The 27,120-nt window shown below is 37.4% G+C and overlaps 1 protein-coding gene and 1 pseudogene across 2 annotated transcripts in view; both read left to right on the top strand.

The window, feature by feature from the left end:
• The window catches only part of Frmd3 (FERM domain containing 3), a 195,163-nt gene that overhangs the window by 43,483 nt on the left and 124,560 nt on the right, over window positions 1-27,120 (top strand). Inside the window, exons 2-3 of the mRNA XM_032896836.1 lie at window positions 813-917; window positions 20,423-20,465. Of these exons, the coding sequence (XP_032752727.1) occupies window positions 813-917; window positions 20,423-20,465 (148 nt within the window). The remainder of the gene's footprint in view (window positions 1-812; window positions 918-20,422; window positions 20,466-27,120) is intronic.
• The window catches only part of LOC116901115, a 32,806-nt pseudogene continuing 6,535 nt past the window's right edge, over window positions 850-27,120 (top strand). The window contains exons 1-2 of the transcript XR_004387958.1: window positions 850-917; window positions 20,423-20,465. The product of XR_004387958.1 is annotated as a protein disulfide-isomerase A5-like (transcript). The remainder of the gene's footprint in view (window positions 918-20,422; window positions 20,466-27,120) is intronic.

Raw genomic sequence — 27,120 nt, 5'->3', positions numbered from 1 at the left:
AGTTGTAAATATCATAAAGGAAATTAAGGGACCTATGATAGAATGATAACACACAAGAGCATTGTACCAATGCAGAACATTTCCGTTTAGCCTATTTATTCCACTTTTGGGTATTCTTGTGATTTCAAATATGTGTGTATGTGTGCATATGTGCAAACACACGCATGAATTCTTTTGTTGGCTCACTCTTCTGGTCTGCACATCAAAGTTCCCTGTAGGCTAATGTGTTTGAACATTTGCTTTCCAGATTGTAGTGCTATTTGGAGAGTCTGTGAAACTTTTAGGATTTGGGACTTCACTGGCAGAAGTGGGCATCTGTGTTTAAAATTTGAGATGGTTTTAGTATGTCTTTCTTTTCTGTGGCTGTTTTTGATTTTGGTGGTGGTGGTTGTGGTGGTGGTGGTGGTGGTGGTGGTGGTGGTGGTGGTTTTTTCCTGGTGTTGTTTTACTTCACCCTTCCATTTCCTCATCTGCTTGCTTGTGTACAAGCAGTCTCACATTTCCATTGTCACACCTTCCTTGGGAGATCACACTATATCCCATACAACAAGGATAAAAATAAGTCTTTCCTACTTTAAGTGACTTCTTGCCACTTCAGTGGTCACAATAACTTAACAGTTACTAAGCTGCTCATTTTGTAAAAATTGTTGCTTGCTGAGGTTATAATTATTGGAAACATTTATGCCAATGTTTCAAGTGACCAAGCCCATTGTTCTAAACACAGACCCAGCTGGGTAAGTAAGGCTGACTGGTAATGGATTGGAAATGTGCATGCGAGATCTAACTGTAACTTAAATGTGCTTCCTTTACAGAGGGAAACCAAAGGGCAGTTTCTCATTGAATACATCTGCAACTACTATAGTTTGTTGGAGAAGGACTACTTTGGAATTCGCTATGTGGACCCAGAGAAGCAAAGGGTAAGAGTCAATCTTGACCTATGAGGATAAGGGAAGGCCCAGAATGTTGGGCACTGTGGGATCATTTCCAGAAATCTTATGGTACTTTTATTCTAATGAATTACTAGCCCGAGAAGTAAAACAGCTAGTGACTATGTGACTGGATGGAATACAAAATAAAAAAGTCTTCAGAAAGCTGGGCTCACATGAGGAAAGGTGGGGATCGTCTCATGATATTTGAATTTAGACTTTGTAAACCTCAGAATAACTGCATAAAATCCAATTATAAAGAAACACCATCACTATCAGAAAAACCTACTCGCAGAGGTAGGGGATGGACTTGGTAGAGGTTTCCTTATGGAGTGATGAAGATGATTGGAGTCTGACATAGGAGAGGCTTATTTGACAGTCAATGCTACTGAAATGTACATTTCAAAATGGTCATTTCACATTATTTGGAAGAGACTTTTGGGAAGATGGTGGATCTCTATTTGGAAGCAAACAAGAGAAGTCTGGATGTTTCCTATCAGCAATTCATGAGTTTATGGGAGTCACTAGAAACCACAAAGCACTTCCCTTCATACCAAACAGCATTGCTCAAAAAGGAAGCTTGACAACCTTGGTACATAGTTATGGATGACAAATAACATCAGAAGGCATTGATTAGAGTGTGGGTAGAATGGTGTGTGTCAGTTTGAGAGAGATTGACAGGAAATATGGGAAGGGCTAGAGAAAGTTAATGGAATATACAAAGTGATCTAATTATATTTTAATTTAAAAAACAGGGTTAATCTACTTTTTCCAATAAATGTATATCAGTACCAAAACTAATCCTAAATTTCAGATATATCACTGGAAAATGTGTACTGGGGAATTAGAACTAAAATGAAAAAATAAGTTGCTGTTCCATACCTGAAAAAAATATTTTTTTAAATTAAAGTTAGTCAGAAGAGATAAAGAACATCTCTTGGTGACTTTGTATGGATGAAGAGGCCAATCTGCATTCAAGATTGCAATTCTAAACACAGATGCCCTAAACACAGTTCTGAGAACAGAGTCAGGAAAACTGCACAGGAGAAAAGTATAGGCCATGAATGAAGAATGGGATAGGTAAAAAAATAAATAAATAAATCCAGAATATGGCCTGGGCTAGGACCAAGGAGACAACACACTAGATCTACCAAAGAGGTGAAAACAATATTCAGGTCAGTGATTTTATTCTTATGTTTCTTTCCACCCCGATCCCCTTTTTTCTACTTGATAGCTATTCCTTATCTCCACTCACCTCCGTTCCCCCATCAGTCATTTCTCATATATTTAGTAAATCAGATCAATGTAATGGACTGATATTATACCCTATTGTTCATTTCTGTGAAGGTTTGGCCCAAACTCTTCCTCTGTCTTTTTTCCCCTTTTTCTTCCATAAGTATTCCTTGTACTGTTATGTAGCCAAAGCTCAGAGGCTGACCTTATTGCAATATCTGAGTAAATTTATTCATTCACCCTTTATAATCTACCATTAACCAAAACTTTGACATATCTCCCCATTTTTCCTCTCTATTCTCACTCTTATAGATGTCTTTCTCTCATCTAACAAAAAATACTAATCATTAATATCATTGATATAGCTTATTTCTGCTTCTCATTGGTTTTCCACTTGTACAAGTAATAACTATAATGTTAATATATACAATATTGCCACGGTCTCTTTCCTTCTTAAATCGATTTGTAATTACAAGTGCTCTTTTATAGCCACTTGCTACTGTATTATATGAGAGGGTTAACTAATGGATAATATTGCAGGAAGTAGTAATCAATTCACAAAATATTGAACGAAATAGTACTCAATCCTCAGGGGACAGACTGGAATAGAGTGGTTTGCCTGGAAAACAAGGCTGACAGAAAAAAAATCACCACAATGTTGTTTTTCTCAATATTTATAAGCTGCTGTGACTTTGTGTAGCTGCATCAGTTGCTATTGTTGAAAACACTCTTATTTTAATTTTAGCCACGTTCTTACTTTACCTTAGACTGGCCTCAAACTTGTCTACACCCTTTGGCTTTTGCCTTGTAGACATTAAAATTATAGGCATGTGGCTCTGTGGCACCCTACCTGCACAGTTTTGATTTGGCTTGATGTTTTCATTTCTGTGGATCAGACTATGACCCTTTTAGCAAGTATTCAGCTACTGAGTACCAACCAAACCTCTTCAAACTGCATAGCTTGTGGACTCAAAATGATGTGATTTAGAAACCCTGCCTCTTCTGGTTAGTAAGCTGTTTGACCCAGCAGATTATTTTGCTTAGTGCTCTGCTCCAATGGAAACAATATATAGAATAATTTTATATATGATTCTTAAGAGAATTAAAATAGGAGTATAAATGCTTGACACATAATGTACATTGATACTAAGTTATATGTTGTTCTCACTGTAAATTGATGTTATTGCTTTCACAATTACTATAATCTGCCTAGATCCAGGTGAATAGTTAGAGGGGTGTTTAGTGCCTGTATAACGTACAGATATCTGTAACTTCTATTAAAGGCTACTGTTAACAATCGTTGAACACTTACTTATTTACAGAAGCTGACCAATACAGAGACTTAGGTAAGCTAGAGAAGCGAAGTGTAATTATCCCTATTGTGTAGTTAGTAATGGGTTACCTGTACTTCTTCTCAGCCTCATTGATGGTAAAACATTGTGGAATGCTATTCCACCATATTAATTCCATCATTTTTATCAGTTAATGAGGGTAAGTTCCTTCTGGAATATAGTGTTAAACAAGTAGCTGAATTTTATAACTCAAAGTTCTATTATTATGGTTTCATATGTAAATGTATAGAATCTCCCTTCTTTTTTTTGTACCCCACCCTCTTCTCCATATCTAAGCAAAGAATCCTGATATTATTCATTGGACTTAATGCAAACTCTAGCCACCACCCAACCAAAGAAGAATTAGCCCACAGCTAGGTTGTGGATGATTGGTTTATATTCTGGATACTGGTGCCTCCCCTTAGTGTAAGCTAACACAGCCCTGTGCTTTTTATATAGTGAACCTATTGCTGTCTTAATAATGGAAAAAGATCATGTCTATATCAAAACTATTTGTATGTTTTACAAGCACCTTCAGGAGGACACCTAATGGAATAAACTATTGGGATGGTGGCAGGAAGCCAGATGGTATTATGTCCCACCACCTGCTCCTGCTATTGAAAGACTGCTTCCTGCTGCTCTCCTTGAGATAATTGTTTCCCAGATGCTCATCACAGGAACCAAAGATTTAGGACAGTCCTGAACAGAACAAGATTTACTGCAAGCAGAAGTCCCTGCTCATGGATTTGTCTGCTTAATACAATTTTAAAGGTCAACAAGGGTCAAATATCACTATTTCAGAAGCTGGAGTGATCATTCAGTGGCTTCAAGCATTTGATACCCTTACAGAGAACCTGTGTTTAATTTTCAGCACCCACATTATGCAGCTTACACCTGCACATACGTCCAGCTTGCAGACAACTACACTCTTTTATTGCCTCTGCAGACATCTACACTTACATATACATACCCATGGAAACATATGCAGAACTATTTTTAAAAAAATTACACTGTCTTGGATGCCTTATGGGATACATACAGATAACTTGCTCTCCTAAGAAATATGAGTCATTGGAGCCACATAGCACAAAGCGCTGCCATTACCTCTTTAAAGCTGGATGTTATTAAGAGGTACAGGTGTGGCTCAAAGAATTAACATTGCCACATTTTAGGAAATGATCAGAATACTTCTGCAAACAGAAGAACTTCAAGTTTACCAATTATTGCACATAATGTAGATATTGGAACACTGAGTAGTATAATTAAAGCAAAGAGACTCTGTAAATGTTTGAGATTTTGAGTCAAGAGCTAAATAAGCAGTTTAGGTCTCTGATATAATTATTTAGATCCAACAAAACATTTTATTTCTTTAAACTCTGAGATGCGATTGTAGAGCTAAGGAAGAGACAGTAGATGAAAGCTAAGCAATACTCATATTTTAAGATATGGTCTATAAAGCAAAACCAGGAAGACCTAATTAGAGCAGACAAGGAAAAAATGAGGAAAACATGGTTCCTATAGACTCATCCACAAAAATACGATAGTTTCAAGGGCTATGGTGAGGAAATTTACCAGGTAACACTAGGACTAGATGAGTATTTGTCCATGCCATTTGTCTCTTGTACAGCATTCTATCCCACATTTTCTTCATCTATAAGACAAATAGTACCTATGTTCTTTCAATTAATCGTACATATTATCAGTGTTATATAGCTGATCTTATAGTCCCTGTTTTAAATAGTTTAAATAGAGCCTTGGGGATACCTGGCCTTAGAACCCTTCAGTAAATCTTATTGAATTTATATGGTATGACACCTAATGTTACGCATTGATAAAACATAAACTTAGGAATTCCACAAGCTCCCTTTTTAATTTTAATTTATTTTTATTTATGTGAATGTATGTGTTTCTATATGTACATATATGTACTATTAATATACCTCGTGTCCAGTGAAACCTAAAGATTTCAGATTCCTTAGAACTGGAATTATAAGAGGTTATGAGTTACCATGTGAGTGCTGGGAACCAGACCTGGGTCTCCCTTTAGAGGAGCAAGTTCTCTATTCAAACAAAAAAGAAAAAAAGAAAAAGAAAAGCCACTGCTTGTTATTATCCTATTATAGTTTTTAATAATCACAGATAATTCTTTTATAAGGTATAATACTCACATTATGAGTTTAATTTTTTAGTGTATACTGAGTTATTGACTGTAACATAGGAGTTAGAATGAAAGTATGTTTTCACAAGTTATATTTTAATGCAATATAATTATGACTATTGATATATTACAATAATTTGACTGATTTTATACTTGAAAATCAGTTAATAGTGCTAAAGGCTATATTGGCCACAAAGCCAAAAATACCCACTCCTTCTAACTTACTAAAGGGAATTGTAGGGGTGTAGAGATGTATAGAGTATTCTGAGCATTGTAGGGAGCCCCAGAAAGATGGAACACAGAGTTGATGACTATTTAAATGGAGGTTTATGCTTGTTTAGCTTACCCACCACCTCCTTCATTCTGTATAACATTGTTTGCTCCTCCTTTTTAAGCTGTCCAAGACTCTATGGCTACAAAAGCCACTGCATCAAAGCAGTTAAGTTCTTTTTCTATGGAGGACTTCCAAACAAATGGGACAGTAAGTAACTTGTCATGTGTCCTTGTTTGACATTTGTTCTCATATGTTTTACAAAAATGACTGCAATGCATTTTACCTGTAGGGAAATGACAGGGTCTTGTCTGTTACTTTACCATCCAGAACTCTGTGAACTATGAACTATGCTGCAGAAAGCAAGGGGTCCATAAATGGCATAATTCATCTGTATAACACCAAAACTTAGTTGCTTTGGGCTTTGCCCTGGTGGATATGAGAATTGGGTAACATTTTTTCAGAGCCACGGTGGAAACTGTTTAGAGATTCGGATCTTGTTACTATTAAAGGGGCAAGATTTATGGATTGTTGAATGTATGTCTCTGGGTTATACATTTTTCTACTTTACAACACTAAGGTATTTGAGAAAGATAATAGAGAGGAGCCTAACTCATTCTGCAATCATGAGCTAAGTCCATGTCAACAGAAACCAAATATTTGAGGATAAACACATGTTATAATATTACTTTCAGAGCCATTTTTTAAATGTTTGGTTTCAGCAATTGCCAAATCAAAAATCAAACTTCTTATAAATTAGTTGCTCCTTCACATACTGTCTTCCCACCCAATTGTCCAGATTAAAATTTGAGGTAAGTGGAGAAGAAATGATCTTGTTATGTACAGTGGTGCTGAGAATCATAAAGAAAGAAATAAAAGAAAGGTTTGGCACTTATATGCCAGGGTCACAGAGTGCATAGTGCAGTAGCAAAAGGAATCTACACTCAGTTTCCTACTCCTGATCCTGCATCCCTGTTGCAGGTGAGAAAATTAAAGTGTATAATGTTTTGGGATTCTGTCTGTATTTTCTTTATTCAGTTTTCTTCTATTCTTTCTCTCTTTATCTAATCTGCTCTCAGTCAAAAGCAATGTGTTCTAAGAAAGTGTTTATGATGTTTTCAGGCTCAATTTTGTTGATTCTAAAATATCTTTTATATTGGGACCTCTCAATATATTTATCCTCAGGGCTTTTTTGTGTGACCTTAAAGGAAGGAAGTTAAGTAATATCTTAATATCATAATATTGGGCAAAATCCTTTCTTTTATCTCACAGGGGAGCTGAGGAATCAGAGATTACACAAAGGTATTTATATTACTGCCTCAGTCAATCACTATTTTAAAAAAGAAAAGTAACTTGTGGAAGGTAGTGTGAACTATAGAGTTACTCTACAGAAGAGTCCAATAACTTAAGGAGCAGTTTTCCTAAAAAGAGAAACACTATTATCTTAGTTAGATATCTGTTATGTTGTAAACACTATTATTAACAGGCACTTGATGTGGAAAGAGTTTATTTTAACTTATACTTTTAGTCCATTATGAAGGGAATTCAGGGCAGGAACTCAAGGCAGTAACCTGAAGTCAAGAAGTGATGCAGAAGCCATGCTTACTGGCGTGCTGTCTAGGCTTACGTTCAACTACAAGACTTATCACTCCAAGGACCACTTACCAGAAATGGCAATGTCCACAATATCTAGACCCTCATACATCAATCATTAATAAAGAAATGCCATACAGACTTGCCTACAGATTAATCTCATGAAAGCATTTTATCACTTGAGCGTCCTCTTCCCAGGTAACTCCACATAGTGACTGTTAAAAAATAGCAATGAGGACAACTGCTGAACCCTAATCTCATCTATTGTTGATGTTCTCCTGGTACTTTTAATATCAATTAATAACCCTCTGGTTTTTCCATGTTCCCTCAGTTCATCCTTTAAACCAGTGATGGAAATTTAGCTTCTATGACTTTTGTGGCTTTTATTCTGTAAGAGAATTAAAGAATATTCAGCAAAATTTCACCAACCATGAATTCACATAAGCTTGCAGCCATTTTTTTTCTGCCTTTCTTAAGGAGTTTCAATTTATAGCAAATGAGCTTAAATGAAATAGGAAAAGTATCTTGACCTATATCTAATTTCCAAGCATATCACATAATGCAATATACTTTTACACATCTAGACTTTTAGTAAAAATAGAAGTTGCTGACCTTATTGGCCAACTCTTAACTCTATTGGAAAAGAATAAGCAAATGAAACAAAAGAAGAGAAAGGAGAGGCAAATGGCTGAAAGCTGTCTGGCAAATGCATAAATAATGCCCTTAGGTGGAGGGGAATGAAAAGTGAGACAGGAAGGGGAACGAGATCAATAACAAATGGATTCACTGAAAGCTACCACTGTTACCAGCCAAGGAGCAAACCTGTGACCCTGAGTGCAGAGCTGAGCTTTACATTTTCTATTATGAGGAAAAGTCTTCATGCAGAATAAAAGTCACATGAGATTCACTTTCATCCTCTAAGTAGAACTCACTTTTCTGCTCTTTACATCTTACTTTTAATTTTTCATGGGATGTGCCCATACATTGAAAAAATTAAAATTTAACTGTCTCAGATAAAAAGTACACAAAAGGGTGAACTTCTAAATCCCTCTAACCAACACCCTTAAGGTTTTGTCCCTCACCCACACTATTTACTCTTCCACAGATATTACTTTAGTGTGTTGCTTCTAAACTTTAAAGAATAGGTTTGGGTGCCTATATTTGTTTTTTCAAGTATTATACTCTTTTGTACTTTTTATTTTCAAAACAAATCATGTTATTTATATGATTAATTATTCAAAATGTTCAACGTTTTCTCAATACACTGTTCTCTTAGTAGCTTAGTCATTATATCATTGCTGCCTATAAGCTGAAGAACATTTCCATAAAGTAAGACAAATCTAAATAATAACCACATACATACTAACAATATAGGCGCTCATTGAAACATTCTTCACATATGTCTCAAGAAAAACACTATTTTAATTTCATTCTACATAAGGACAATTACTTCATAATGGCAGGTTTGTACCTCCTGGGTACTCTCAGGATCTTACTAAACACCATCAAGTTCTCTGTATGTTTCGTGCATAATTTTGAATATTACTTGCCTTTGATCACAACATGCAAACTAAATTGGCAAAGGAAAGTGATATCAAAACTGTCAAGGGCAAACTAATGTTAGCACTTTAAGCTGTCTGGAATGGTGGCTGTGGTGTTGACACGTTTGTTATGGCTATACTCCCTTAGGTTGCTAACTGCCACTACAGTTATAAATTTTGCAGTCTACTTTCTCTTCCTGCACTATTTCTAAAAATTTTGTATATGTTAGACTTAAGATTGTATTTCATATCAACACTCATTTTATCTCACATCAGCACTCTTTTTGAATCATCCAGAATACTAGAAAAACTACAGCTTTTTTACCTATTTTCCTAACAATTGCCTTTGGTGTTATTTGTAACCTTTTATTATTTCATATAAAATTGCAATGAACATCCTTGCTATGTATTTACATGCATGAATCAGAGACTAATGAAATTGCTTTGCCACTGTTTTAGCTACTGTTAACAGACTGAGCATAACCCTCTTTGAAAACATGGTTTCCTATAACCCTTTGAAACATGATTATGATAAGGTTAGTTTTCTGTCTTTCTACCTTGTGATCATCCTTTTGGGAAAGAATAGTTGCCCTCTATAAGCAAGTGTAATACATAGAACCTGAAAGGAAAGAAAATAGGAACTGATAAGAAACTGTGAGGTGTATTTCTTAAAGCAATGAAGAAACCAGTTCACTTAGAATAAATAATTTATTTAGGGCACAGATGGTAAGTACCTCGAAGGCATTCCTTAAATATTCCTCTCCCTATCCTTGGCATACATACACAATGCCAGATGACATTCATTCTCTCTGAGCCTTCATCCAGTACCAGCACCAACTTCACAGTTCATGAAAGGCAACAATTCATCAATTCCCTGAGTAAGAGAGGCTTTAGAGCAGTGGGTTCAAATTCAGGAAGGGAAGTCTGGTTCTTCACAGGATACTAAGCCAAGAGAACATGGAAATGTTATTACATTTCAGGCTGGCAAAATGACTAGTTGTTACCATTATAAAACAATTATGTGGGTAGGCCTCTGATTACTCTTATTTTTCTCCTGAGTGCAATTCTAAATTAATCTGCTTATTTTGCCCAAAGTGATTTAATCACAATGGAGTCTGTTTATTATTCATTTCCATACGGCCCACTGAAAGATGGTACCTACCAACTAAATTATGCATACGAAATAAAAACAAGGGCAGCAGCACAAGACCTTAGTGGTTTTTCACTGCAGCAGTGAGATGCACATTTATCGTCTTTATAATAACTTTAAGACCTATCGATGCTCAGTCAATTTTCATCTTATATTTGTGGAGTCTGAGATGCAGAGAAGTTATATAGATACTAAGTGATAAGATGAATTATATTTCTGGATGTTTTATTATGTGATAGCAAGGGTTTCAAAAGTAAAGAAATGTGTTCTTTTGAAGAAGCTTGCCTGTGTGTGAGTGAATGCATGGCTTGTCCTCTTGAAGAATTCTCCCATATTGAAAGAGTTGAAAGAATCACGTTACTGCTTGAGAAGACTTTAGAGATCTGACGTATTAGATTGGAAACTACTGATCTGGCCACTCAGTTTTTCAGTTCCTGAGAAAAAAAGAAATATTCATAAAAGAGAATAATGCTTGTCATTTATACTGATCAGTAGGATGCTAAACACTCTTTCTCAGAAATTCCTACATGGTTTAAATGAGGCAAATCTTTTCACAGATTTCTTTTTTTCCTCTATAAACCCCCATCTTATGCCCCTCCATCTTTTCTCTGAGAGTGTTTCCCCTCCCCAGTCACCCCTCCACTTCATGCCTGGACATTCCCCTACACTGGGGTGTCCAAGGGCTTCTCCTCCCATTGTTGTCCAACAAGGTCATCCTCTAATACATATGCAGCTGGAGCCATCGGTCAGTCCATGTTTACTCTTTGGGTAGTGGTTTAGTCCCTCGGAGCTCTAGTTGCTATATTGGTGTTCTTATGGGGTTGCAAGCCCCTTTGGTTCCTTCAAACCTTTCTATAACTCCTCCAATGGGGACCTCGTTCTCAGTTCAATGGTTGGCTGCTAGCATCTGCTTCTGTATTTGTCATGCTCTGGCTAATCCATTCAGAAGACAGCTATATCAGGCTCCTGTCACCATGCATTTCTTGGCTTCATCAATATTGTCTAGGTTTAGTGGCTGTATATATATATATATATATATATATATATATATATATATACACACACACACACACACACACACACACACACAAATATATGGGCTGGATCACCAGGTGGGGCAGGCTTTGAATGGTCATTCCTTCCATCTCTGCTCCAATCTTTGTCTTCATACCTCCTCCTATGAATCTTTTTATCCCCCCTTTTAAGCACTGAAACATCTGCACTTTGGTCATGCTTCTTCATGAGCTTCATGTGGTCTGTGGATTGTATCTTGGGTAATTTGAGCTTTTTGGCTAATATTCACTTATCAGTGAGTGAATAATATGTGGGTTTTTTGTTTGTTTGGTTGTTTGGTTTTTTGTTTGTTTGTTTGTTTGTTTGTTTTTGTGATTGGATTACCTCATTTAGTCCAGATGACATTTCCTAGTTCCATCTATCCACCCAAGAATTTCATGAAAAAATTGTTTTTAATAGCTGTGTAGTACTCCTTTCTGTAGGTGTACTACATTTTCTGTATCCATTCCTCTTTTGAAGGGGATCTGGATTTTTTCCAGCTTCTGGCTACTATAAATAAAGCTGCTGTGAACATAGTAGAGCATGCGTACTTGTTATATGTTAGAGCACCATTTGGGTATATGCCCAAGAGAGATATAGCTGGGTCCTCAGGTAGTATTATATCCAAATTTCTGAGGAATCTTCAGACTGATTTCTAGAATGACTGCACCAGTTTGCAATCACACCAACAATGAAGGAGTGTTCCTCTTTCTACACATCCTATCCAGCATCTGTTGTCACCTGAGTTTTTGGTCTTAGCCATTCTGACTGGTATGAAGTGGAATCTCAGGGTTATTTTGATTTGCATTTCCCTAAGGATGCTGAACATTTCTTTAAGGTACTTCTCCTAATCTGTTGGTTGCCATTTTGTCCTAGTGACAGTGTCCTTTGCCTTGCAATTTTATAAGGTCTCATTTGTGGATTCTTGATCTTAGAGCATAAACCATTGGGCCTCTGATCAGGAAATTTTCCCCAGTGCCCATGTGTTTGAGGCTCTTTCTCACTCTTTCTTCTATTAGTTTGAGTGTATCTGATTTGATGTGGAGGACCTTGATCCACTTGGACTTAAGCTTTGTACAGTGCAATAAGAATGGATCTATTTGCATTTTTCTACATGCTTACCTCCAGTTAAACCAGCACCATTTGTTGAAAATACTATCTTTTTTCCCCCACTGGATGGTTTTAGCTTCTTTGTCATTGATCAAGTGACCATAGGTGTGTGGGTTCATTTCTGGGTCTTCAATTTTATTCCATTGATTTTCCTGCCTCTGACTGCTTCTAGATTCCTGTTTCCAGAGGGCACTAAGCAAGTTCCTCCTGGCAACTGTTTTTCAGCTCTGGGCACAAGCAGAAACCAGGAGGACCTGCCTTTGACTCCTTCTGAGAGTCCAACTCTCTCCCCCACAGGATTTGGATATAGGGAGCTGTGGGACTGGTTCAGCTTCAGGTGCAGGCAGAAACCTGAAGGGTTTTGTCCCAGATTGTTCCTGGGTTTGTGTGTCCTGAGGAGAAGAGTTAGTCTTACTTCTGCTCTTGGGTGTGTCAGTGCTCCTGGTGATTAGCTTTCAGCTCTGAGCACAAGCAGAAACCAGGAGGGTCCTGCCCCTGACTGCTTCTAGCTTCCTGTGCCTAGAGGGCAGTAGGCAGCTTCCTCTTGGGTCAGGAATGAGAGCAGAAATGGAGGTCTTCCCTGAGCTCTCAGGAATGCCATCACTTCTGAGAGTCCAGCTCTCTCAGCGACGGGATTTGGGTACAGAGCAAGCCACAGAATTCTGATTAGCAAATAAGTATTAATGGGAACCGAATAAGACACCCTATGTAAGAAGAAATTCTTGAAAGGTATTCCATCAATACTTTTATTTAATTTTATGGGCATGAATTTTGCATTAAACAATAAAGATAAAGCAGAGCATAGATGTTTTTTGGAAGGCAGAAAGTATTATGAGGAATCCACCAAAACCTGACCACTCAGATGCAATTTGATGACAGTTGAAAGTATTCGTCAGCCATATTGGACTACACTCAGTAGTTTGGGATCCCGATGAATCCTGACTAGAGCAAGGGACTTTTTTTTTCTTTTCTTTTTTTCGGAGCTGGGGACCGAACCCAGGGCCTTGCGCTTGCTAGGCAAGCGTAGAGCAAGGGACTTTTAAGGGCAGAATCACATCTTGGTATCTCAGATTGCAGCTGCATGGGGAGGTTTTGAGGATGCAAGCAGTTTAACTGAATTAAATTATTAGGAACATCCTGACCCCAGATTCCTAGAATAGAGTTAGTTTTCCACAGGATTCTTCATCAAGGAGATCAAATTCCAGCTAAACTTAAGTGGCCTCAGCAAGAATACAAGAGAGAGGAACCCTGCACTGAAACAAAAGAGTTAAAATGTTAAACCTTGGCAAAATTTCTCTGCATTTTTCTTTCTATTTTAGTGTGGGCAGGTGACCAAAAAGGGACTTTCCTGAACTCAAGATGTTGACATAGAAACACAACTCTCTCCACAAAAGAGCTAAGATATACTTTATTCAAAAATAAACTATGTATGACCATGACACAAGAAAAGCAGCAGAACAGTTTGATTATTTATAGTAACAGAACAAAGTAGTCATAAATCAAAACACTTTTCAGCACATTAATGGAAACATCAGAAAGACTGGGTTACAGAAAAACAGGGAGTACTTTGCTACAGTCTTTAGATGTTTAGTCCTTTGGCTGGTGAAAAATACAGCTTAGCTAAGCTAATGTATTATAAAGCTTTTTACCTGTTAGTCACCAGATGTTAGATCCTACAATGAAATGGGAATATCCATTTAGAAGGTGAAAGATGGCCCTAGATAAATTTTAGTTAAGTTCTGGGCATACTGTCTTATTCATTAAAGTTCTATCCACCTAATCAGCCTTATAGAAGATTTCAAATTGAAGGTAGAACTTTCTTTTCTGAGACTTTAATTCACATGTATACTGTTGATGCAAAACCAACAGTTTTCATCTTAAAGAAAATAATGAATAGTTTGTTCTGGAAACATTTTGAGTTATGATGGCCTATGAACACATATTTGTGTTATCCCAAATTCCGGTTGCAAAGTGGAAGCAGTTATAGATTTATAGAACATAGGTCAAATCAAGGCAAGCTTAAAATTGTTAGGTTGGAATTGAAGTAACATGAAGATAAAAGGAAGAAGACGGGCATCTCCAGAAGCACAGTTGCTCTTTGATTCAGAACAACTGAAAGACATGAGTAACTCTGCAGAAGTAGAGAATGTGGGCATGTGATGATGGGGGGAGGTCATAAAGGGGGCTGTAGATTGGGAATAGACTGTGATGACTGGGAAGGAAAGGAGAGCACAACTCCAACCTCAACAGAAGCAGACTGGCTTTTCATTGGAACAGTGAAGGACAGCAATCTCTCTGTAGGAATAGATCTTGAGCCCTCAGGGTGACTTTGGGCAGGTTTATGTCAGGGAATTGAGGGTTGGGAAGTTTTAGGTGTTGAGTCTGGGTTGTTTGCAGATGTTTCTGAGAATGTATAGGGCTGCAGAGTTCCAGTAGGTTCTAAGCAAGTAGAATATCCCTGACAAGTCTTGAGGAAGCAGAGCTAAATACTTCTGGGTCAAAGTATGTTTATTCCAAACATATCCCCAATCTAAAGGGAGAAGAAGTAGGACTGAAGAAGGTTCAAGATGGGAAATTTTATAAAAAGGTCTTCATTTGGAAATGGGGTTTTTGTTTGAAAGATACTTCCAGCTGAATGGCAGCAACAATCAACTGTTCAAGGGTGGAGGGGTCGAGGTGATCCAGAGAGGTGGTCCTCATGTTGGATAATATTGACATGCTTCTGGCCTGACAGGCTCGTTGACCCTCTGGGTGACAAATATTTGTAATCTTTGTTGGAAGAACTTGGTGAAGTAACCAAGAAGGTAGGATCAAATAGTGAAATTAGCAATATCATAGCTATTGGGTTCCTGGGTGATCTAAGGGTTTCTCTGTATAACAGCCCTGGAGCCTTGGAGCTCACTCTGTTGACCAGGCTGGCCTTGAACTCACAGAGATCTGAATGCACCTGCAGTCTGAGTGAAGACTTGTGGCACCACTGCCCAGCTGGATTTTTTCTTTAGTCAGATCTAGTTCTCTTTAATTTTCCATAGCAGCCACAGAATTTAGTTGCTCCTGATGGATGTTAAGCTGATCTGAAATTTCTTTAGATTTTCTGATAGCTCATGTGACAGAGATGTTATCTGATAGAGGGAAGGCTTCTGGGAAGATGATTTGGTTGTGAGTCCTGAAAAATAAATATCCGGAAGTCAGAGAGAATTGCATAGCCCATTAGTCTTCTTTTTGACAATACCAGATATTCTTTTAGAGGTTTTGGGACACAGATGTCTCTTAATTCCTTATACTTGACAAAGAGGCCATGTAGAAAAGGCAACAGTTGAAGTGCTTCAGAGGAGTTACAGTAATAAAACTTAACAGATGGAAAGGATTGACAACACAAGACAACTGTCTGATGATATGTATTCTTGAAGTGTGTCAGAACATAAGACAACAATCTGAGTATCTGTATTCTTGAAGTGTGTTATGAGAGAGAGATAGTGTCTGTAACATATGAAAGGTAAGATTGTTACAACTACTACAATTACTACTGCAGTCATAGTTAAGAAAATAGTTATGGAGCAATGACAAGCAACCAGAGCTTCCAGGAACTAAGCCACTACCCAAAGATTATGCATGGACTGACCCTGGACTCTGACCTCATAGGTAGCAATGAATATCCTAGTAAGAGCACCAGTGGAAGGGGAAGCCCTGGGTCCTGCTAAGACTGAACCCCCAGTGAACGTGATTGTTAGGGGCAGGGCGGTAATGCAGGGAGGATGGGGAGGGGAACACCCATAAAGAAGGGGAGGGGGAGGGGTTAGGGGGATATTGGCTCGGAAACCGGGAAAGGGAATAACATTCGAAATGTAAATAAGAAATACTCAAGTTAATTTAAAAAAAAAGAAAGAAAATAGTTATGGCATATATATATATATATATATATATATATATATATATATTCAGAAGGTGGACTCTTTAGCAACAATTGAATGATTGAATGTCCAAATCATGTTTTATATGATTACATATAGCATCTGAGGATTACAGTCCTTCGATTGCTAAAGAAACCTACTTATCATTGTAATCTTGGTTATACGTTCCTGAAAGGTGTTTAATACCATGCAGACAGGCAAAATTATTTTTTTTTCTGTAATGTTAAGAGCAATTGAGGATCCAGTCCTGAGGAGTCACTTGGGATTGTGAGGAAAGTCTAAATCATTGAGCCTTTTTTTTCACCAGTTGTTCATCTACGTGAGAATAAATCAAAGCCTTTGCTGAGCCTGGCTATAGCTTCCTCTAGAAGCAGAGAGGAAATATTTCTCATGTGTTGAGCCGCCTTTTTGTAGAGTAGATACTGATTAGAATTGATTGAATGGATTCTTCATGACCTCACTAGATAATAGACTGAACATGACTAAAAATGGACCACATTCCTCTGGGACCTCATTGATCTTAGAGGTGGAAATATTCTCCCTTGTTATTCTTCTGACCACATTAGACTAGCCTTTAAGTATGGATAATAAACACCCAGAAAGTCAAATACAGCAATCTAGTACTTATAACTTCTGCTTAATATTTTAATAACTGAATATGTCTAAATAAACTTTAATTGACTCAATATACATTTCAGCTAGTTTTTTGCAATTGTTGATCTTAGATCTAAGAAACTTTGAATATATATATATATAGCTGAATTGTTTTCATAATATTGTAAGACATAATAGCATTAACAAATGAATTACTATCTGTTGTGAGAATTTTCTCCCTAAGGAATGGGGAAACTAGAAAATGTCTATTCTCTCTTTATAAGGTCCCAATGATAAACCGAAGTTTAATTTTATCGAAGTTCACCCTGGAAAACCAGTGAGTTTCTTGAACTTGCTTACAAGGAGTTGGTAAGGAGTTACTGGTAGCAGTATGGGTGTCTCTGAAACAGACTGAAAACTCTTTACTTTGTATGTACAAGGACATTTTATAGTCACTTAGACAGCTGTCACTTCTTCTTATTTCAGTCTTTTGTCCATATAAAATTGACTAAGATGGACTATTAAGCTCCCTTTTGTGGAAGAATATTAACATTTAACATCATCTTATATCAGCATAAATGAAGGTATGAAGGTGATATTATATACCTCAAGAAAAGATAGAAGCTCTGTACTAGATCTTTGAGGAAGACATTTGTCAGAATCAGAATTGAAATAAGGATCAAGGAGATAACATTTTGACTAGAACACTATAATTATGTATGTCTTGTCCTGAAACTCCAAACATTGAGAGAGTGCTCTAACTCACTTGCATTTGGCTTTGCAAATGCAAATTTTTTCTCCTACAGATTTGACTCATCCAGCCTAGACATGAGGGTTTGTGCCTAGACTTATTGTATCTTGTTATGTCATGTTTCTTTTATATCACTTAGAGGACTGCTCTTTTCTGAATGGAAGCAGAGGAGGAATGGACCTGGGGAAAGAGGAGGTGTGGTGGAAGAAACTGAAAGGAGTGAAGGAAGGAGAAACTGTGATCAGGATTAATGTATGAGAGAAGAATAAATAATTTTTTAAATTTATACCCTCATGGTAATTGTTCAAAAGAAAGATTTAGGACCATATTCATAAGTTAATTTTGTGCTAAGTTATTCTTATCATTTTTGTCATCATTATTATTAATATTATTATTATTATATTATTAATTTTGGTTTGACAATGAAAAGAAAATAAACTGGAGCCAAGTTAACTTTAATTTACATGAACAGTTATTTATAAATCAATTTGTGCTAAGTATATGATGTGAAAGAACAAACCATAATTATATGTGGATACTCAATATATATAAAATCACATTCTAGACATGTGTTAGTAAACCAATATATGAACATTATTTTGTTAATTCCAATTTTATCTTTTCAATCTTCATGTGAAAGGGAAGCTTAACACAGATATCTTTGGCAAACACATTGTTAGATTGGTCAGAAGCAAAAATAAACATGTGAGCAACAAAGGAGAACTGGGTGTAGGGGACTCTTACCTCAGAGTATAATGGGTCTGGAGACCCCAGGCAGAAATGACAGGCATTAACACCCAGCAGAGCCTATTGTAGTGGCTCTTCACTGACAACATCTTGTCCCTGTTAGGATTTATGAATGTTTATTTCTTGGGCTGGCTCATTTCCCTTTCTGGGTCACAGACTTAAAGGACCAGTCTGACCCAGGGCAGAGATTTGAAGGCCAGTCTAAGAAAAACATGCTTTGAGTCTGAAGTAGGAGGGCCAGTCCCTTAATCAAGGGCCAGCTTCTCAGATTAAATAGCATAAGAAAATTTGACAGTAAAGCTACTCTACTTTGATAGGGAGGAGCCCATTAGCCAGATTAGCATCTGAGAAAGAATTTGGGGAATTAGGTTTAGAAGTTTACCCTAGTAAAACTGGAAATAGTGTAATAAAGCAAAGGGTCCAAGTAAAGACAGAAAACCGATTTGAAAGTGGAACACTTTCCACTTATTGTCATTCTGTCGCACAAAGTTGTCTGAGTTAGTGAGACTCTGAAACTCAAAAGTATTATCCAAGTTGGGTTAAGACTTCAATACATTAATATCTCGAAGTTTGTTTTTAGAGAACCCCAAGTGTCTGAGAATGGAGATCTTGGACCTCATTATAGGCAGAATAACTGTGAGGCTTCTTTCTGGTAATAAGTTATCACCTTCAACCACACAGAAATTGACTACAAACGAGTGACTAGGGACTGGAATGGGTATTTACAGATTTTAGAACTTGGGAGACAAAGTCAAATGTGGAAATCTGGAAGAACTCCTGAGGTTCAAAATTCTAGTGACCTGGCAGGCAAAACCAGAAGACCACATGAACCCAGATCTGGTGTCCGTCCAGAGCAACCTTAGACTGAATCTGAAATTTACCTTGTGGTTTGGATGTGGAATGTATTCAGTGTTGTCAAATGATAAAAAGCTTCTACTCTGGAGGTCAGAGGGACAACAGAATTAGATCAATAGTGGAAAGGAAGAAAAGGAGCCAAAAACCAAGTTTAACCCTTGAATCAATAAAATCTCCCAAATAGGGAAATTATTACAGCATTGGAATTTATACTGCTCCTACAGGGGGAGGTCAAAGGAGTTGTTCCATTGGAATTTTAGCCCATAGTGAATTTGGAGTGCTGTGGAGATGGGGGCAAGAGTTGAGAGAAAGAAAACAGTCAACTTTAGAAAGAGCCATTGAAAACCTTATTGTTTCCCAAAGCGTTAGATTGGAATGGATTCTGACAACTGAGAAATAAATGAGAGCACAAGTCCAAACTCATCAGAAGCAGAGTGTCCTTTGACTAGAACAACAAAGGACAACAACCACTGGGCCAAAATGGAGATTCAGCATCTTCGATGCAAGCTTACATGAGAGAGTTCAGGGTATGGAATTTGTAGATATTAACTGTGGGCTATTTATTGTTTTCCTGAGAACATTTAGGGGCTAGGATTTCTAGCAGTGTCCAACCAAACATAATGTCCTTGGCCAGGGTTTGGGGAGTAGAGCATAACATCTCTGGGTCAAAATAAGTTTATCCCAATATGCAGTTTCAACGTTGTAGGCACCAAGGTGTGGTTAGAAGATTGGACTGTTGAACTCAACAGAAACTTCTACAGAAGTTATCAGTCAAGTTTTCCTGTCCAGTTTCTTGGTCAACCTGAGGCTTTTAGGTGATTAACATCTCACAAACACATCAGTGGAAATACAAGAAAGTCAAGAACAACAAGGTGGGGAAAGCTTTTCTATAGGCCCAAGATATAAGATAGCATTTTTAGCTTTTGAATTGGAGAAAGCTAGTTATCTACTAAGTTAATAAATTCTAAAAGATTTGTATTACACGCTAGATGTTAGCTCAGACACAGAGGTGGGCAAGAAATGGCTGTTTAGGAGGACTAGAACTAGCCTAATATAAAGTAATTAGCCTCTGAACTTACAATATTCCAGTCTCCCCACAGATTTGCAATTCGAATCAATCAGTCTCTGCAGACAGCTTTACTTCAGGAGTTTCCATTCACAACAACAATCTCTGTTCTGTTTTTTATTTTCTCCCTAGCACTGGCTTGAGCCTAACAAGTCCATCTTCAAGCAAATGAAATGTAAGTATCAAGCTATGGTTTTACTTCTGCTACAAAAATATTCAAAAATAAATTGTGTTTCCTAACAAAGCTGTATATCTCTGAAGATAAGGATAGTCAGAGGTATATGGATGAATGGCAGCTTATTCCTTGGAGAACTATCAATCTTCTCCCCTCTTTCTCTGACCTTTGATCCCATACATTCATAAATTCAACTGTCTATAGTACTTCTCTCTATCTTCCCTCTTGCTTTCATATTTCTTGTTGGAATAAGAGTGTGGTTAAATGTCTGTTAACCATAATACTTGCCTCTGGGTTGTAGGGATTGGTAGTAAAGTTTAAGGAGTTGTATGTAGTCTCAAGTGGAGATGTGAGAAGTGGGTATATTTGGAAACTGAAACTACACTAATAACTTCACTGGATAGTATTATTTTTCCCCAACTCAACAAAAAGAAAGTAAAAATGTTTTCTTTCTGGAAATTACCTTAAAACCCTGATGTTGTGAACATAACTCCTTTATAGAATATTTGTCACTTACTATAGCACTATGAAAGGTATTTTTTATTCTTAGGGACATGATTCTTTGTCCTAAAGTCACCTCTTCCAGAATTAATCAACACACACACACACACACACACACACACACACACACACACACACACACACACACACACACAACACGCACACACACACACACACCTCTGCTTCCTCAGAAAACCACCAGCCTGCTATTAAAATCTACTCCACTCTGTGCTGGCTGTTTTTCATTGTTGCTGTTGCTGATTGTTGTTTTTGTTGTTTTTCAAATTAACACAAGCTAGGATCATCCAGAAAGGTGGAATTGCAAATGAGGAAAATGCCTCTATCAGACTGGGCTATAACAAAATCTGTGGGAGATTTTTTTTGTGTTGTTGTTGAATGTGATAAGGGAAAACCCAGCTGGCTGTGTGGGGTACCACCCTCAACAGGTGGTCCTAATGTGTATAAGAAATCAAACCAGCCAAGTTATAGAGATCAAGACAGTAAGTAGAGTACTTCCATGGCCACTACTTTAGTTTCTACCTTGAGTTCTTGTCCTGACTTCCCTTCAAGAAAGACTATAAGCTGTGAGCTGAAAGAAACTCTTTCCACCCCAAGTTGCTTTTGATCATGACATTTTGTCATAGGAATAGAAATAAAGCAAAAAATCAGAACAAGAATCACATAATAAAGATTGGAAGATTTAGCCATGTTGTGTTTTGTAGGATTGAGAAATTTGTTTAGAAATTTGAGGCACTGAGAGCTTAATAGATTGCTGTGGGAACTTAGAAGACAATGCTGAGAGTAATGCACATGAAGGGAGACCTGGTTTGTGAAGTTTCAGGGGAAATTTTGAGAGTCTCTTAAAGACTCTACTAACACTATTCATGTGATATTTTGAATGAGGAACCTGTGATTTCCAGGTTAACAAGGGCTAGAGAATCACTTGTGTTTACAAAAAGGGTAAGACCACTGATGTGATATATTGTTTTACTGGGATATAGGAGGCTGATTAGAGAGGACTGAAAATTAGCTGTGATTAAGAAGAAATCAACAACATTGAGATGAAATCTAGAGTTTGTCCTCAGGGTCAGCACACAGACTTTTATGTTCTAGATGGTGCAAAGGGTGCATTTCACACTGGCAGATGATCTTGGTAAGGTGTGAGAGTCTCCTTTATGTTACTGATTTTGGTGGTATGAGAGTTGTCACACTGAGGGAAAACATGGGGAGCAGTTGTGACATGGTAACAGGAGAGGCCATTGGTGAAGGTACAGCTATAGGTTCAGTAGAGATCTCATGCTTGAAAGAATCATGGAGAGAAGCTGAGGCATGGTGCTATGAGAGAGACCAAAAAAGGTCATGGTAAAGGTAGACCCTGGTTGCCATGGAAACCCCAGTATTGTACAGATAGAGACAAATGGAGACTTGGAACCACAGGTTCATTGAAAATTAAAAAACATAACTAATTTATTAGTGAAGTTTTATATAAATAAACCCAGTCAATATTTTATCTTCTGTCCTAGCACCTATAATAAATCATTAGTTACCTTTCTATGGCCTTTGGTTAATGGTTTTAGAACCTCTTGAAATGTGCTCTGAGTAATAGAAAGTGTGATTATTATCTAGAAGCAATTAACTGGTCACACATGGTTGACTGAAAGAGTTCTCATTGCATTTTTGACTATCAGAAAAGGACCTAATAGCACTATAAAAGAGCTTAATAAATATTGATTTAATTTTAGGAATTCTTAAAGGATCATCATAAAGAATTAAGAAGACATCTATATCTATAGCATCACTACAAGACTAGTATCTTAGCAGATCTGTTTACTATATTAGTAAAATATAATATATATATATAATGTAATATATAGATCACTACTGAGTGCTATCTACTTTTCTCTTAGAAGTACATTAATTGTATCCCATAACTTTGAGTATATTATGTATTCATTTTCATTTGATTCTAGAAATTCTTTAACTTCTTTCCCTATTTTTACTTTGACTCATTTTTCACTGAATAGAGTTGTTCAGTTTCCATAAGTTTATAAGCACTCTATTATAGTTTGTTATTCATGTGTCCACCTTTTTTCCCCATTTTTATTCAATTGGCTATTTCTTACTTACAGTTCAAATGTTATTCCCTTTCCCAGTTTCCTGTCCAACAGAACCCTAACCCCTCCACCTCCACTTCTATATCAACCCTCTTCTATCCCCAACAATCCCCCATTGCTGTAGCCCCACAACAACCCGCTACATTGGGGGTCCAGCCATGGCAGGACCTAGGACTCCCCTTCCAGTGGTACCCCAACAAGGATATTCACTGCTACCTATGCAGTTGGAGCCCATGTATAGTCTTTGGGTAGTGGCTTAGTCCCTGGAAGCTCTGGTTGGTTGGCATTGTTGTGCTTATGGGGTCACAGCGCCTTCAGCACTTTCAATCCTTCTAATTTCCCAAAATGGGGACCTGTTCTCAGTTCACTGATTTGCTGCTAGCATTGACCTCTGTATTGGACATGCTCTGGATATGTCTCTCAGGAGAGAAATATATCCAGTACTTGTCAGCATGCACTTCTTAGCTTCATCCATCTTATCTAGTTTTGCTGGTTATATATATACGGGCCACATGTGGGGCAGGCTGTGAATGGCCGTCCCTTCAGTCTCTGCTCTAAACTTTGTCTCCCTACCTCCTGTAATGGATATCTTTATTCCTCTTTTAAAGGAGTGAAGCATCCGCATTTTGGTCATCCATCTTGAGGTTCATGTGGTCTGTGCGTCTTGGGTAATTCAAGCATTTGGGCTTAATATCTACTTAAAATGACTGTAGGCCATGTGAGTTTTTCTGAGATTGAGTTTCCCCACTCAGGATGATATTTTCTAGTCCATTCCATTGCCTATGAATTTCATGAAGTCATTATTTTTGATAGCTGAGCAATATTCCATTGTGTAGCTATACCACATTTTTTAATTCATTCCTGTGTTGAAGGACATCTGGGTTCTTTCCAGCTTCTGGCTATTATAAATAAGACTGCTATGTATATAATGGAGCATATGTCTTTGTTGTATGTTGGGGCATCTTTTGGGTGTATGCCCAAGAGAGGTATAGCTGGGTCCTCAGGTAGTTCAATGTCCAGTTTTCTAGGGATCCTCCAGACTGATTTCCAGAGAAGTTGTACCAATTTGCAATCCCACCAACAATGTAGAGTATTCCTTTTTCTCCACATCCTCCCCAGCGTCTGTTGTCACCTGAGTTTTTGATCTTAGCCATTCTGACTGGTGTGAGGTGGAATCTCAGGGTTGTTTTGATGTGCATTTCCCTGATGACTAAGGATGTTGAACATTTCTTTAGGTGCTTCTCAGCCATTCAGTATACCTCATCTGTGAATTCTTTGCTTAGCTCTGTACCCCATTTTTAATAGGAATGGCTCTCTGGAGTCTAACATCTTGAGTTCTTTGTATATTTTGGATATTAGCCCATTATCAGATGTAGGATTGGTAAAGATCTTTTCCCAATCTATTGGTTGCCATTTTGTCCTAATGACAGTGTCCTTTGCCGTACAGAAGCTTTGCACCTTTATGAGATCCCATTTGTCGATTCTCGATCTTAGAGCATAAGGTGTTCTGTTCAGGAAATTTTCCCCAGTATTCCAAACTCTTCCCCACTTTTTCTTTTATTAGTTTGAGTGGATCTGGTTTGATGTGGAGGTCCTTGATCCATGTGGACTTAAGCTTTGTAAAGGGTGATAAGAATAGTTCGATTTACATTCTTCTACATGCTGACATCCAGTTGAACCAGCATCATTTGTTGAAAATGCTATCTTTTTTCCAGAAGGTTTTGGCTTCTTTCTCAAAACTCAAGTGACCACAGCTGTGTGGGTTCATTTATGGGTCTTCAATTCTATCCCACTCATCGATCTACCTGTGTTGGTAACATTACCATACAGTTTTTATCATTATTGCTCTGTAATACTGCTTGAGGTCAGGGATGGTGATTCCCCCAGAAGTCCTTTAATTGTTGAGAATAGTTTTTGCTATCCTGGGCTTTTTGTTATTCCGGATGAATTTGCAAATTGTTCTTTCTAGCTCTATGAAGAATTGGATTGGAATTTTGATGGGGATTGCATTCAATCTGTAGATTGCTTTTGGCAAAATGGCCATCTTTACTATATTAATCCTGCCAATCCATGAGCATGGAAGATCTTTCCATCTCCTGAGATCTTTCTCAATTTCTTTCTTCAGAGATTTGAAGTTCTTGTCATACAGAACTTTCATTAGCTTGGTTAAAGTCACACCAAGAAATTTTATGTTATTTGGGACTATTGTGAAGGGTGTCATTTTCTTAATTTCTTTCACAGCCTGTTTATCCTTTGAGTAGAGGAAGGCTACTGATTCGTTTGAGTTAACTTTATACTGCGACACTTTGCTGAAGTTGTTTATCAGGTTAAGTAGTTCTCTGGTGGAGCTTTTGGGGTCGCTTAAGTACACTATCATATCATCTGCAAATAGTGATATTTTGATTTCTTCCCTTCCAATTTGTATCCCTTTGACCTCCTTTTGCTGTCTGATTCCTCTGACTAGGACTTCGAGTACTATATTGAATAAGTAGGGAGAGAGTAGGCAGCCTTGTCTAGTCCCTGATTTTAGTGGGATTGCTTCAAGTTTCTCTCCATTTAGTTTGATGTTAGCTACTGGTGTGCTGTATATTGCTTTTGCCATGTTTAGATATGGGCCTTGAATTCCTGATGTTTCCAGGACATTTGTCCTGAAGGGTGTTGAATTTTGTCAACTGCTTTCTCAGCATCTAATGAAATGACCACGTGGTTCTTATTTTTTAGTTTGTTCATATAGAGGATTATGTTCATGGATTTTCATATCTTAAACCATCCCTGCATCCCTGGGATGAAGCCTACTTGATCATGATGGATGATCATTTTGATGTGTTCTTGGATTTGGTTTGCAAGAACTTCATTGAGTATTTTTACGTCAATATTCATAAGGGAATTTGGTCTGAAGTTCTCTTTCTTTGTTGGGTCTTTGTGTGGTTTGGGTATAAGAGTAATTGTGGCTTCATAGAAGGAATTTGGTAGTGCTCCTTCTGTTGCTATTTTGTGGAATAGTTTGGACAGTATTGGTATGAAGTCTTCTAGGAAGGTCTGACAGAATTCTGTACTGTACCCAGATGGACCTGGGCTCCTTTTGGTTGGGAGATTTTAATAATTGCTTCTGTTTCTTTAGCATTATGAGGTTGCTTAGATGGTTTATTTGTAATGGTAATTTAACTTTGGTACCTGGTATCTGTCTAGGAAGTTGTCCATTTCCTCCAGATTTTCCAGTTTTGTTGAATATAGCCTTTTGTAGTAGGATCTGATGATTTTTTTTGAATTTCCTCTGATTCTGTTGTTATGTCTCCCTTTTCATTTCTGATTTTGTTAATTTGGACATATTCTCTATGCCCTCTCTTTAGTCTGGCTAAGTGTTCATCTACCTTGTTAATTTTCTCAAAGAACCAGCTTTTGGTTCTGTTGATTCTTTCTATGGTCCTTTTTGTTTCTACTTGGTTGATTTCAGCCCTGAGTTTGAATATCTCCTGCCTTCTACTCCTCTTCGGTATAATTGCTTCTTTTTTTTTGAGCCTTTAGGTGTGCTGTCAAACTGCTGATGTATGCTCTCTCCTGTTTCTTTGTGCAGGACCTCAGAGCTATGAGTTTTCCTCTTAACACATCTTTCATTGTGTCCCATAAGGTTGGGTATGTTGTACCTTCATTTTCATTAAATTCTAAAAAGTCTTTAATGTCTTTTTTATTTCTTCCTTAACCAAGTTATTATCAGGTAGAGCACTGTTCAACTTCCATGTATATGTTGGTGTTCTTTCCTTATTGTTATTGAAGACCAGCCTTAGTCCGTGGTGATCTGATAGGATGAATGGGATTATTTCTATCTTCCTGTACCTTTTGAAGCCTGTTTTGTGACTGATTATATGGTCAACTTTGGAGAACATATAATGAGGTGGTGAGAAGAAGGTATATCCTTTTGTTTTAGGATGGAATATATAAATATCTGAATAGTCCATTATGTTCATAATTTCTGTTAGTCTCTCTATGTCTCTGTTTAATTTGTTTCCATCATCTGTCCATTGATGAAAGTGAAGTGTTGA

Source organism: Rattus rattus, chromosome 1, assembly GCF_011064425.1.
Source record: "Rattus rattus isolate New Zealand chromosome 1, Rrattus_CSIRO_v1, whole genome shotgun sequence".
Classification (NCBI taxonomy): domain Eukaryota; kingdom Metazoa; phylum Chordata; class Mammalia; order Rodentia; family Muridae; genus Rattus; species Rattus rattus.
Note: the sequence above shows the minus strand (reverse complement) of the source record. Positions and strands in the feature narration are given on the sequence as shown.